General features: G+C 39.2%; 1 protein-coding gene across 2 annotated transcripts in view; it reads right to left on the bottom strand.

Annotated features, from left to right (window-relative positions):
* LOC122539931 (neurabin-2-like) overlaps positions 1-14923 on the bottom strand; it is a 223942-nt gene that overhangs the window by 38826 nt on the left and 170193 nt on the right. For both annotated transcript variants that reach the window (XM_043675131.2, XM_043675130.2), the window contains exon 7: positions 942-1097. In XM_043675131.2, the coding sequence (XP_043531066.2) occupies positions 942-1097 (156 nt within the window). The remainder of the gene's footprint in view (positions 1-941; positions 1098-14923) is intronic.

Raw genomic sequence — 14923 nt, 5'->3', positions numbered from 1 at the left:
GTTGCTTTCATGCTGACATCTCTGACCTTGCCCAGCTTCACTGCTCCAGTGAAACACAGTGCAAGATTGAGGAACAGCAACTGCTGGCACTAATCAGCCATCCAAGCTCAATACTGCGTGTAACAATTTTGCAACACAACCCGATCTTCGTTACTTGTCTTTGCATGTTTCAACCAATGGCTCTAGGTATGTATTTTTCCTTTCTCTGTTTCTTTTCTCACCCCAACATTATTTCCTTTACCATAAAATGATTAACCCTTCTATCATTCAATATCCCACATTCCACCCTATTGCAGACCTTTCATTAGTCTTGTACCATCCAACCTCTTGGTAAACATTTGTATCTCTAACTTTTCCCAACTCAGGTGAAAGGTCAGCAACCTGAAAAGTTAATTCTGTTTCTCTCTCTTTGAAGCAGATTAGTGTACAGTGTAGGCACAAGAACAGGCCATTTGGCCCCCTAAACCTGTTGTGTCATTCAATAAGAGCATGATTCATCTGATTGTGACCTGAACTTAAGATTTTTGCTTAATTGCCTTCCCGCCCCTTGCTGACCCATCAATCTATGACCGTTGAGTCCCTTTGTTAGTCAAGAATCCATCCAACTACACCTCAAGAGATTTGCAAACTTTCTGCACACTGACAGCATTTCCTGTTTCTATATGGTTTTCAGCTACAGTGGATTCTTGAACTCAAATGTGCCACATTTGTGCCACCTTGTAGAGGTCAAACATTTCTCCAAGGGATGAGAAACTGGACGGCCAACAAATCTAGACTGCTCTTCTAATCCCTGTGAAGCTGGCTACTTAATGGCTTCAACAGACACTGAAGGGAATCTGTGTGGAGACACAAAGAAGTGGCAGGGAGGGAGGAGGGGAAAAAAATGACGATAATAACAATGCTTTTAAGATGTGGCAGAATGGCTATAATAAATCTCATACCTCCTTGAACTTATGCACCAGCTTTTCAGGATCCATCTCCACCGGTGAAAGCATATCTTCATTCTCTGCTAGATCAAAAACTTCAATTGCCATGTCATTGTTAACGAACATAGGGCTCATCTCTTCCTCCTCTTCATCTGTCGCATATTCTCCAGTCTGATGGTGACATTAGGCAGATTATAAGCAGTGTTTTCTCTCCCCAAATCCACAAAGTCATTCAAAAGAGAACCAGTGGATAATTACTGAGAAACGGATATTAATGTCAAACTGCTTCTGTCTGTCAGATGTGAAGTATTGTATAAGGCACACATTAGCTCTAACTCAATGCTACTCAAGATAAATGCACTTGATAATGGGAAATGAAACAATGTGAGAACAAAGCAAGAATATATGATTAGATGATTTAGACTCTTTCTGTCCATGGAACACTTTTTTTTCAGGCATCTTCAATCATTTCTGTCTGCCTTTCCTCCACACCCAAGGAAATGAAAGACTGGATATTTGTGATAATACCAGAAATGAAAGGAAATAAATTAGTGAAAAATTGCTTCCAACAGCTCTCCCCAATTAGTGTACTGAAAACGGATGGCCTGGTCACAGTTCCAGCAGGGATGGACTATTGCTACCTATTCTATTCCACAATTGACATGCAGCATGACTTTCAAAACTGTCACCAACACAAAGTTTCACATATGCTGTTCAAGCTGAAAAGGAGAAGACAAGAGAAAGAGACACTTTCAAAAACATGAGCACAATTGTTAAGGGCCATATTAATGCATCAGATACTTATCCTGCACAACCTTACACAGCTGAACAGGTTTCACTTTCAAATGCAAAATATGTGAATCTCTTTAGTGAGGTGACCACTCAGTCATGTGCGTGTAGCCCATCCTATTCTGACATGAAATATATACCTTTAGGAAACTACTACATCTGATCTCAACAATTAATCAAAACAAAATGTAGATTTCAGAACAATTCATTTTAGTCTACCAGGCTAAACTGGAACTGCCTGAAATAGCAACCTTACATGCATTAGTCATTCAATATCTATGAAAGATTTCCCCTACTTGAAATTTCATTAGATGGCCACCGCATATAAATTTCATTTTCTTAAGTGCTGAGCTTTTTACAACCTCAGTCCCATTTGTCTTTATAGTATTTTCGAAAAGGCAGCATTGTAGTTTCTCCAAGAGCTATTTAATCATTTTGACAAAATGCAGCTGGACAAACTGAAGAAGGTGACTATGACAACAACAAAATCTTGCATTTATATAGTGCCTTAAACTATAACAGCCATCAGTCTCCCAATTGGTGCTGCAAAGTAGCCTGCTATACTGTTCCACCTCTGCCAAATATCTAATAAATATCATTTAAAGAATGCTTCACCAAAGAGCTGATTTTTTAAAAAAGTGATAAATTAATCAAGGCATTTTTGAGCTACTTAGCAACTTATTTTTGGCACAGACAGAACCATCATGTGGCTTCCTATCTCAGACATAGGGTGTAGGAAAAGTCACAAATTATGAAAAGCCATTTCGTCTGGAATACAATGACAATACTTGAATAATGCACCTTTACATCCTAAGGAATTGAAAGATGTATTATCAGATAAAATTTCATATCTAACCACGTGATGGGATATTGAGATAGAGACCAACAATGTACTCATAAGAAACAGAATTAGGAAGTATTTTGAAGAAGCAGAGATGTTTATGAAGGGAATTTTCCAGAGGGTAAGGTCTAGATGACTGAAAGCACAGACAGCAATGGAGCAGGGAAGACATCTTTGATGCACAAGCCACCAGAATCGGAGGAATGCAGAGTGTTCCCGAGCTGAAGAAGGTTACAGAGGGTGGACAGGGCAAGCAAGGCCATGCAGGGATGTGGATGGGAGCATGGGTATGTTAAAACTGTGGCACTTCTAGATCAAGAGCTGGGTCATTGGGTGAAAATGACTTAATGCAAGTCAAGATAAAGGCAGGTGGGTTTTGGAGGAGGGTGTAAGATGGGAGGCCATTCAGGAAAGCTTTGACGTGGTCAGGACTGGAAGCAACTGAAGCATGCCTGAGCAGCAGACTGGCTTAGAAGGAATGAAGGTTAACAGAGTAGAAGTAGCTGGTCTAAGTGATGGAAAGAATTCAGGAATGGAAAACTCTATTAGAGGGCAGAAAGGTTGCAAATGTTTTGGTTCAGCATCAGCTAGGGCTGTATTTGGTGCAAGTTAAGGTGTGTTACTAGGGCCTCAAATCAGTGGTTTCTGTCTTCTGATAGTTATCTGGAAGGAAATTCATGTTCCAAAATTAGTAACAAGTGATAAATGCCAGATAACAATCAGGTCGTTTGAAACGCTTCACCAGCTACACGCAAAGTGGAAATATTGAACTGGATTTTCACCTTCAACATGGGGATGCAAAGTTGGGTAACAGCTTTTAATCTTGCCTATCATAATGCTCCTGATTTCATACTAGGGTTCTCTCATTATTTGTAACTCCTTGAGGAGCTGTGACTGCGGAGGCAGGGCAGGGGGGTATACCCTCACAATACTGCACGCAAGGGCAGGATCGCTATGCTCTGGACATTTCCCCCAGATTATTCCAATCAATACAAATTCAACGGGACTGGAATGGGGATGAAAATCCTGAAATCAGGTCCTACCTGCCATCTTTAAATCCCTCCTATCTCTGTTTTAACTTGAATAGAAGCTTGAAAAGCCATTGCACTCAGAATCAACTTGCATTTCCTTCCTTAGTTTACAGTAATTGAAACAATGATAGAATGTAAAATAACTTTCTTTACTTCACTGTCCCTAACAGTACTTATTATTTTACTCCAAATGTATAGGACATTTATTTGTCATAATATTTTTAATAGACACTGTTCCACATCTCCCAAATGTACATAGAAAACATCCCAACTACAATCTCCAAATTAGTGGTATCTTTTGTAAGCTGTAAAAGTAATTATCAAAAGTTAAACTTCTTCATTCTGGTTTATTTTAAATTTCTCTGAACTCCAGGCAATAGAAAGAGTTTTATTTTAAAACGCAAAGTAAATGTAAGGTAAGTATTCTACGTAAACTATTGGTAAAAACAATAGCTAACATGTTAACTCTGTTCCTTCCTCAATGATGCCATTTGATCTGCTGTTCCAGCACTTTCTTTTTTTAATTCAGCAAACATCATCTCTTGTAACTTATTCCAGCTCTAATATTTTCTATCACTGGAGGGACACAACTTGATTTCCCATGGCTAAATCTGTGTTTTTAACATGGTGAAATCAATTACAGATTTGCTTTTAAGTCAACAACACAAAAGGGGAAAAAGCTGCTCCTTGGATGCTGCCTGAACTGCTGTGCTCTTCCAACACTACTAATCCAGAACAGAAATGTGAAGGCTACGCCCTCTGAATGTCATTACCACCTCAGATCATTGTGGTTCCAGCATCAATGTACTGTTTTTGAAACATGCGTCTGGTCTACAGAGTCATTGTCTAGCTATTGAACTTTACTGATCAAAACAGTAACTTGCTCCCAATTGAAACTCAATGGACACTGATGAACTCTCCTTATTTTACCACTAGGTGACAGCAAAAGATCCCAATTGTTATGATGGATGACTCATTTTTCACAACAAATTCAGGTGAACTGAAGTGAGACATTTGATTCACATGAGTACTTATTTGTGTATATAAAATCATAATATTGGTGAAAATGTCACGAAGATTGGCTCACCTCTGAATTAAATTTGAAATATATGGAATAATGGGACTATTGATAAGTCATGATATCAGATTATATCACAAATTGCTGAATGGCTTTCTCTTGCTTTGGTTATTTGAAACACTTAATTTTGCCAAAATATATATCCACTAAACAGTGTAAATTGTGCTCTGCATTCCCTTCCATTTTTGTTTTCTAGAACTGGTTAATGGAGAGATAATGCTAACAGTGGCAACCATGGTTAGGACTGATGCCTCACAGCACCAGGGACCTGGATTTGATTCCCGCCTCAGGCAACTGTCTGCGTGGACTTTGCACATTCTCTCCAGGTCTGCATGGGTTTCCTTCTACAATCTAAAGATGTGCAGTCAGGTGAATTGGCCATGCTAAATTGCCCCATAGTGTTAGGTGCATTAATCAGGGGTAAATGTAGGGTAGGGGAATGTGTCTGGGTGGGTTAATCTTCGGAGAGGCGGTGTGGACTTGTTGGGCTAAAGGGCCTGTTTCCATACTGTAGGTAATCTAATCTAATCATTGTACCAGTTCGAGGTTGGATTGACCGTCCTTTTAGAGTAACTGAGATACTTTAACTGCACACCTGGGACATCGTGAGACAAACAATTAGAGAAGCAAATGATATTTTGGTATTTATTACAAATAAATGGGAATATAAAAGCAAAGAAGCAATTTTGAGGAGCCTTGGTGAGACAACGGCTGGAATATTATACTGTATGTAGTTCTGATTTCCTTACCTGAGGAAGGATATACTTAAAGAGAGCATATGGAAAGTTCACTAGACTGAATACGGGGTTAAGGGAGTTCTTCTATAAGGAGAGACCGAGTATTCTCGGTTTTCTCGATCCCAAAGAGTATAAAAGAATGGGGTGATCTAATCCTAAAGGGGCACGACAGGTTATATTCTAAGAAGATATTTCTCCAGCTGTGAAGCCTGGAACTGGGAGCCATAATATCAGAATGGAGAGTCTGACTAAGATGTGGAAAAAATCTTCACTCAAAGTGCTGTGAATCATTGGAATTCTCTAGCCCAGAGAGCTGTTCAACCATCGTGTGTGTTCAAAACAAAGATCAAAAGCTATGTTGGGTACTGACCGAATCAAAGAATACAGGGATAGTGCAAGAGAAAGGTGTAGCTGGGATATGTCAGCCATGATCTGAGTGAATAGTAGAGGTAGCTTGAAGGGCCAAATGACTTACTCATGTTTTTATTTCTTCTATTTTTAACTGAAACTAATAGTGTATATAGTAGCTTCAACTAAATGATGGGTGTGCAGATAATCCTTGGAATTGGCTGAGGGTACATTTGTTGCATTTGGTGGTCAATAATCAAACAAATGTCTTGCTGTGGGCAATCCAATCAGAGGCTTTTTGGTAATCCTGGACAAAGTCCCACAGGAATGCCAGAACAGGACAGTGTATACTATGGAAGAGTGAGTAGCTGGCCTCCCAAGAGAGGTATTATCTAAAACAATCTGCACAGTAATCACATAAGAACCCTACAACATGAAAACCTAGTCAGGGCTTTCCAGAAAACTTCCCATCATCCACCCAACATATGCCAGGAAACAAATCTCTCCTCGCGTACATTGATGTTCTGTCAGATTCTGGTTGAAGGCATGAGCCAGTTTGTATTTCAATTATTCCTTTGTGCGTAAGCCTCTGAAAAGGCACCAGTAACCCAAACTATAACAAGCACCCTATCATCTTCAAGTCATGCTGGGATGGTGGACTGCCACAAAATTGAGGCACAATGGCTACGATCGAAATAGCAGACAGTGGTCTGATTGATTCACTTTCAGTGATTCATCACTTCCTAGAAATCAATGAAACGGAGATGTTATTCATTAAAGCAGGGTGTGGGGTTTCCAATTTTATGTGCCGTCAACAAATTTGTGTACTTTTGAGAAATCAGCCATCTGGAAAGGAGAAGTGCAGTGCTATCTTATGTTGCTGCCTCTTTCATGTTGGAAAAGTGATGAAGTTGTTTCCTTGGCAATCGAGGCTTCATTTGTTTGGTGCGTCAGTGTGCAGATGGCGTATCACTTTGGCAAACACTTCTGCCAGTAGCTGGGAAGGATATGGGAGTATACAAATATAAAGCTGTGGTCATTGCTTCAGTCATGGGCAGAGCTATAATTGTGGTGGATGTTGTCTGGAGGTCAGACTCAGGCCGACATGTGATTCATTTACTATCTCCCTGGTGACACAAAGTAATCAAAGGCAGTGCCTCTCGGCATATACCCATTAGGCTTAACAATCTTATGTTAGAGTGACTGCCAATTGAAGAAAAAAATCAAGCTTTAATTGTATTTCTGTATTGATGCTCTACAGAAACTCTTTTGTCTTACATATTGAGGGACACCAAAGCTATTGCCACCCTGATCAGTTTTTTTTGCTGCAATTAAAAGTACATGTTCATGTAAGTTCAATAGGACAACATCTCAAGACCAGGTCATCAGGCCGATGGAACATGGCAGCTGGGAAAAACTGCAAACTCTGATATGGGATCAATTTACACACACTTGACTCAACTTAGCTACTGCAAGGACATTCTCCCTCATCCACATCACTGAATCTGCTGGGTGTCCAGAAAGTGAATGGAATTGAAACTGCATAATGTGGGTCTTGCCTGACAACTAGAGAGCAGCAAGACCTGTGCTTGGCTTTCATTTGGGGGGGGGGCGGGAAGGTCTGTCTTTTCAAGTGCCTGTCAGTATACCAGAAAACAACAGCACCATGCCTGTCAGTTTGATGATGATGCTGTTGTTGTCCCTGAAAAAATGGAGTGCTGAATATTCAGAAGGAGAAAGGTTTCAATCCTTACTCCTGTTAGGTAGACTGCAATGTACATTCTAAAGACCACAGGGATACTACAAAGTATACTCCATGAGAGAAAGTTCCATGCATGTCTATTTCTATATATGTGTTCAGTTGCACTCCCTTCCCAATAAATATTAATGCTTTAAAAGGATGTGCAGCAATGTTCAATACTTCAGAAGATTTAAATCACTATTTAAGTTATTTAACTGTGTCCGTAGATTACTTTATAGAGTGGCTTTGTACTGGAATTGAGTTATAGTGTATCTCAGGTATACTGACAATTTGGTATAGAGAAATCCCTTCACATCAGTGCAGAAATGGTGGAGAATAGCTGTCTATCTGATAAAGGAAAGCCTGTTCCGTTTGAATGATGCAAGTTTGTGGTGGTGAAATATGAAAACAAAGATAAAATCAAAGAACCAACTGTAAACTTGACTAGATTGTGTAAGTCAGCCATCTGCAAAATGAAGATATCTACAACGCAGTGAGAACACTATCAATATGTCACAATTTTGTTTTATTCATGTGCTTACATTTTGTTTTAAAAAAGCCTTCTCCTCTATATCATTGCTAAACTATGTATTCATCAGTTCAGAGGCCTGGGAGGTTTGTATGAACAATCTATCTACTGGTAATTCTGGTAATGATTCACCCCACAGCCCTTCCTGTTTCATAGAACACTCTGACTTCCATTTGGTGTCACACTACAGGCGGGAAGTCAGTATGATTATAAACATAAGCATCAGCGACATTATTCTGTGGCACCATCTGTTGGCATTCCAATGCACTGCATTAACAAACAGCCGGAATATTTAAAAAAAAAATTTGAACAATAGCTCTTGTAAATTTGCTTGCAAAGCTTTCTTTATTTTTAGAAAAGGGACACATTTTGAAGCCTACAGCCCAATTTGATTAGAAAAGATTCCACCGAATATGGGTTAGTAAATCAATTTCACTCAGAGGCAAACCAGAATTGCAGCAAAATGTTTGATCGACAAAGGAGACATTATGGTGGTTTAGATCAAGCAGTTTGGTGTAGATAGGATATAGTCATCAAGAGACCAGTTATTGTTTAAAGCTGTGCATCTCTTGGCATTCTAAACAGTGCCTCAGTGTCTTCAAAGGACTATCTTAGGTTTTAAATACAGCTTTTGTTTTAACACTACTCCTTTTCTGAATATTTACTGCTGAAGAGAGTAATAATGACATTTTGGACAACACGCATTGGCCTGGGTTTCTATTTTGCATTGCCCAGCACGTCATGGTCCTGAATAGGAGATATTATTAGAATGGAAAATACATTAAATCTCCACCAATCTAGGTTAGAGCTTAACCTTCCCAAGGACAGGTGTGGGAAGACAACAATTCGGAAATTCTCAAATCATACCCCAACCCTCCAACTTTCAAACAGAGGTGGTTCAGGCCCTCGAACTGCTCTCAGAAGGTGGTGAAGCTTTTAAGACAGCCTCCACTTTAACACAAATACAGTTTTAAGGCATGGAGCTGAGAATGAATTCATGAGGCCAGTCCCTTTATTGTGCTGGATCAAGAGGAACTAAAGTGTTATATCCCAGGCCTAAAATTTTAGCAGACGTCCTGAGTGCAATCTCATTTCTCCTACATTCTCTCTCTCTGGGAATCTGGTTACAATTCCTGCAATCGTCATGGTATGCCACAGGTATGGTGTGTCTGTTCAAGACCTGGATTTGATTCAAGGGGTTCAGAGGGAAAAAATGTCCTATTGCTTCCTGTAAGGGAAGAAATAGTGTAATGTAATAGAAAAGGAATCTTTCAGTTCTTGGACTGGCAATTGGAAAAAATGGAAATAAAGTGAGGGCCATTTCAATCTGACTTGTAATAAAATTGGAATGTTCACTAAAAGCATTAAGTTAGCTGTCATTGTCTGGGATGGGGAGTTGTTGACCATTTGGAGAAAGGAGTTATTTCACTTGGTGCCTGACCTACATTATACATGATCTGCTCAAGTCTGATATATGATGGTGACACTGCTTCCAAAACGAAGGCTGGTGTTCATTCCAACAAACTGACATTCATCACCAAATAATATTTACGTTACAATATATAATGAAATTCCTGCAGAACAATATTCCTTTCAAAGACATCAGCGCTTGAAATTTACTCCCAAATAGACAAAGAAAAAATATCAGGGACCCATCTACAGTTAACTGTCAATTTTATAATCAGAGTTCCTGTTAGTGAAATTGTTTTCTGAGGTTTTTAATGGCACTGAAAAGTCATAGGTGAACACAGAAAAGACTTTTAAGGCTAGATTTTCTGTGGCTTTGCCACTTTGCTTACAGCAATCCTAAGGTACAAGAAGATTGGGAAGTACTGCAGGTTTTCCAAATGCTTCCTGTCATTAATATTATCTTTGTGAAAAGATCTTCGCAAAGGCAGGTTTCCACAACCAAAAGGATGCAGTTATGTGAGAATGAATGCTTATATCCATTATGTCTGGCATAACACTGGCTGTGAGCAATGACAGGAGGTCAGAGGCCTGTAAAGATGTGCAATTATTTTTGGGAGAAACAGACTACCCTCCTCAATCCTTCGAGTGTTATTCAATTTGATCCTTCTCATCAATTGCCTCGAAGGAAGGCCATCCTGTTAAGCTGCCACAGATGACTAAGGTCTACGCTATGTATTTTCTTCTGTCTACCAGAGGAAGGTTTCCCAGTGCAGGTAGGCAAGCTGACAGATCTTAGGAAATTTAGTGGTGTCACGGTCATGGAAATTAAGCGTTGCACAGTCTGCCAGTCTGATTTACTCTCCTTCCAGCGAAGTGGAAAATCTAGCCTTTAATGCCTTAGGAAAGGAAACACCAGTGATAGAGCTGCCCAGAACAGAATAAAGCAGAGGTCACACCATGCACTGGTTTCAAATCCAAGATCACAAACCTTTACAAACTGACAGCTGTTGTTATTATTGCGATTACTGTTGAAAAAGCCACTGGCTGTGCTGTTCCTGTCATATGAAAATAGCTCTAAATCCTACAATGCAGTTCAGAACAGAAAATGAAATTATTGGTTATGAGGCTTCATACTGTGATTGGAAAAAGATATAAACAGTGAAACACTGCACTGAATGGCATATGACTTTGATTGTATTCAATACTGAAGGCATTTTTTTTTCAATCTTACTGTGCTTAACAAATTTGTTTTTCTGGGACTTTTGCTACAGATTCTAACATCTTAATGGTCCATGCCACCATATCCATATACACTATTTAGTATAGAAATTACAATTCATGAAAAAGGCATATTACCCAATCACTCTGTTTTGATGCAGATCCTTTCTAGTCCTCAATAGTCCTAAACATATGTTGCGCCTGTGTCCTTTTGCACCTTTTCATTCAAGTGCCTATCAAACCTAATCTTGAATGTTAATAGTCCCTTCTTTAATTGGTGCAGTTCATTGTCTCACAAAACTGTAAAGGTTTTACTCCTCAGTCCTAACTGATAGATTCAATTCTTGATCCCTTAATCTGTTCTTTTCTAACCTGTCCTCTTTTCATCCCTATCGAATAATTCAATAATCCCTCTGCTGTAACAAAACATAGTTGTAGTGGCTTTATTTTGTATGTATAAACTCTAAAATACCCGCCTACACCCGTCTCTCTAGCTCACTCTTTCCCTTTAGTACATTGCTCAAAAAAAGACCTCTTTGACCAAATATTTTGAAACCTGCCCAATGTCTCCTTATGTGGCTTGATGTCATACTTTCTTTAGTTTGCCTTGGAATGGCTTATTACATTAAATACAAGTTTGTGTTGTTTTTATCTATAACTGTTTGCAACATTCAAATGAATCTGCAGTGCAGCCTTTCTATTGCCTCAAAATGCTTCTATGCCGTGGAGTTCAAAAATATACCAATACTCCTACTGCAGTCTTACTAATATTCTAAATAGATTTACCATGGAATTTCATCTTTTACATTCAATACTTCTTAGTTTAAAACATAGTTTCACTGCAGGTGCTGCTTTTAAGATCTTGCAAATGTGAATGCTCAAATTTATTCTGATCACGCAGCTTTCTCCCAGTTAAAATATATACATTTATAATCAAAATGCACCAAGTGGTATTAAATTTCTATTGGCATTTATATTGTGTGGTACTGCCCATCGTTCTAAGCATGAAGATCCCAGTCAACTGAAATCCTGCAATATGAAATCACTTTTCAAATGATGTTGCTATCTATCATGTGTTACACTGGCTTCATGTGTAATCATTCTTGCAGACTTGAGATTGAAAGGTTCTGGCAACATTTAGGTCAATGAAAGGACAGTGGGACACTTTCTTAAGCAAGGCATTTCTTGGAAGTCATGTGTTTTGTGATGACTGCTTGTTTACTGCAGGGTCTTTGCCTGGGCTTAAGATGTGCAGGTTGCACCTCTGATATAGAAATTGTTTAAGTTCTTCAATTGGTAACTAAACTGGGGGAAAAAGTAAGAGCTTAGCTCTCCCATTCAGCCTCTTGCTGTAGGTGCAGTGTGGCACCTGGAGTCAGAACCTCACTGTGCTCCTGAAAAGCATCTGGAAGAATCTTCAAGTAAAGATTTTGCCCCTTCCTCTAAGGAGGCACTAATGCCAGGGCATAGATACCTCTTGCTTCCTTGTGTCTCAAACAAGTGGTCATTATTCCTGTGTAATCTGTGGAAGTGTTGGCAGGGTGCTGCCCATTAACTAGCATTATGGTCAGGAGGCAGCCTGACTTCCCCTCATTGTTAAGAAACATGTCTTTAGCAAGGATTTGCTGTCATGTTTATTTTTAAAGCAAGTGTTAGAAATTTGAAGCTGAGCTGTCTGATCTGAGCCCAGTTAGCTTTGTTTTTTTTAGAAAGTTAGAACAATAGAAGCAGCCTGAAGGGGTGGGGCCAAGCTCCCACAGAACTAGGATTTCTAGTTTTAGCTTTCAGCAGTTGCTGGGGTCTTGAAGCTGGATGTGGAAGCTCTTATTCGTCTCTCTGTCACTGGTAAAAGCTAGGTTCTCTTCTGGCTGTTCGAATTGCACTCGAGACAATCTGTTTTACTGAATTTGCCTTTGTCAAGGGTGTGAAAATGGGATGTTACTGTATTGGATCAATTGTCATTTAGTGGTTAAATAATCTATTGTTCTTGTAAGTTTTCCAGTAGAGTTAAGTTATTCCAATGTTATGTTTTTTTCTTATGTTTGTATTTTAACTACAATGTGTTTTGCTTTAGCCAGGTAGTTTGGCCAATCAAATTACATCCAGAACACAACACTTTACACTTGCTTTTTAAAATAAAAAAAGGGGGTATAGGCTATCCTATTTATTCTGAGAGGGTTTGGTCTGGTCCATATATAATGTTCACCTCCAAGTGTGGTAGCTGCTCAACACTGATTGGGAAAATGAAACACTGCCTCATTTATCCTCCTTGACAAAAAGGTGTTACGGACATTTTTAGTTTGTTTACAATTGATATAACTCAGAGAAACAACTCAGCATAAGGGGTTTCAGGTGGAGAGGGAATGAACGATTAAATCTGGGATAATTGTGGTCCATTTTGCTCATTCATTCAATCCATTAGTGAAGGCTTTAGAAAGCCTCAGCTACTGGACTTTTGAGAGAAAATTTAGCCACATGAATAAAATAAACCAGCCCCATCCACATTAATAATGTTATATGGGTATATATCTAAATTCATATTTGAACAGGACAAGTCAACAATTGGACTCAATCTTGTGTTCTATTTATCCTTTCAGGGTTGAATTAGTTCTTGCGATATTTTGTTAAAAAATAATCAGTTTTCCATTCTTAATCTCCACCAGCTATTCTGAGATGCCAGGAATGGTTTTGATCACTGATCTCAGGATTAACATATTCAAGAGTCATTACAGAGATTCATAAGCTGAATAGAAATGCAGTGGTTCCATAGTTAGTAAACGAGAACTCAATTTAAAATGCAGGTTTTTAAAAAAAGCTGAACTCAACAACAAAATGATTTCATTGCATGTGACTATTATAGCCCCAAAGGCTGGACCAATTGCATTGCCTTTGGAAAATCCAAAACTGCAAGGGTGACATATTCTGCCATTGCTTTCAGTTAATGGGAAAGACAATCAGGCAAGATGGAAAATGGAATACTGTTTTGCTATCACTTGCTTTGATTAGATTAGATTCCCTACAGTGTGGAAACAGTCCCTTTGGCCCAACAAGTCCACACCGACCCTCCGAAGAGTAACCCACTCAGACCTATTTCCCTCTGACGAATGCACCCAACACTATAGGCAATTTGGCATGGCCAATTCACCTAACCTGCACATGTTTGGTTTGTGGGAGGAAACTGGAGCATCCAGAGGAAACCCACGCAGACGTAGGGAGAATGTGCAAACTCCACACAGACAGTCGCCCAAGGCTGGAATCAAACCTGGGACCCTGGTGCTGTGAGGCAGCAGTGCTAACCACTGAGCCACTGCGCCGTCCCCAATCAAGACCAATTTCTAACCCCTCATTGCTTTTGAGCAAATCATGAGAGAAATTAAATATTGTTCATTCATAAAGTTAAAGGTGTTTATTGGGTTCACAGCTATTAACAAAAATACTTTATTGGCAGAGGCCCTTTACAAAAATAATATACAGAGGTTTAACTTCATGGAATTAAAAGCCAACTGAATGTCACAGATAGAATCCCAACTAATTATCCGTTGGTTTGTGCATTTTAAATTATTCAGCATTATTGTATTTACAAATATTTGTAAATCAGACGATAATAAAAGGGACATCACCATAATCTTACCAGACCATCTCTCATTAGACAGAGATGCACTTCTAACAAAGGGAGAGGTTGAGAAGGAGGGTCCTTTGGGGGTAACCTCAGCTGGTGCAGCAATTAGACCTTCGCTGTCAGCATCAATCTGCATTGCAAATGAGCCGTCCACTGAACTTTGCTGTTAAAATTTGTATTCACTTCTTGTAAGGTTATTCACTTTGAATAAATATGCACCCTCCAAGGAGTACAGACTATCTTGGAAGGCTATTGTGAAGCGACTCATCTTTGGTGGCAAGAACACCGAGAGAAAATCTGAAATACAAGCTACAAGTTTAAAATGGGTGCAGAAGCAGAGTGACCTGGGTGTACATTTACAGAAGTCATTGAAGGTAGCAGGATAGATCGAGAGCGTAGTTAATAAAGCACGGAACATCCTTGGCTTTATTAATGAATGTGGCCCATAGTACGAGACCAAGGAGGTTAGGCTAAAACACTGCTTCAGTCTATTCTGGGCACCATATGTTCAGAAAGATGTCAAGGCATTGAAAGATTCATATGAATGGTTTCAGGAATGAGGTACTTCAGTCATGTAGACAGATTGGAGAAACTAGATTTGTTATCCATAGAGAAGAGAAGATTGAGAGAAGAATTGACAGGTGTTTAAAATGATG

Source organism: Chiloscyllium plagiosum, unplaced genomic scaffold (assembly GCF_037043375.1).
Source record: "Chiloscyllium plagiosum isolate Xiang-an unplaced genomic scaffold, Cpla_swu_hap1 HiC_scaffold_32, whole genome shotgun sequence".
In the NCBI taxonomy this organism is placed as follows: domain Eukaryota; kingdom Metazoa; phylum Chordata; class Chondrichthyes; order Orectolobiformes; family Hemiscylliidae; genus Chiloscyllium; species Chiloscyllium plagiosum.
This window is presented reverse-complemented; position numbering and strand designations above follow the sequence as displayed.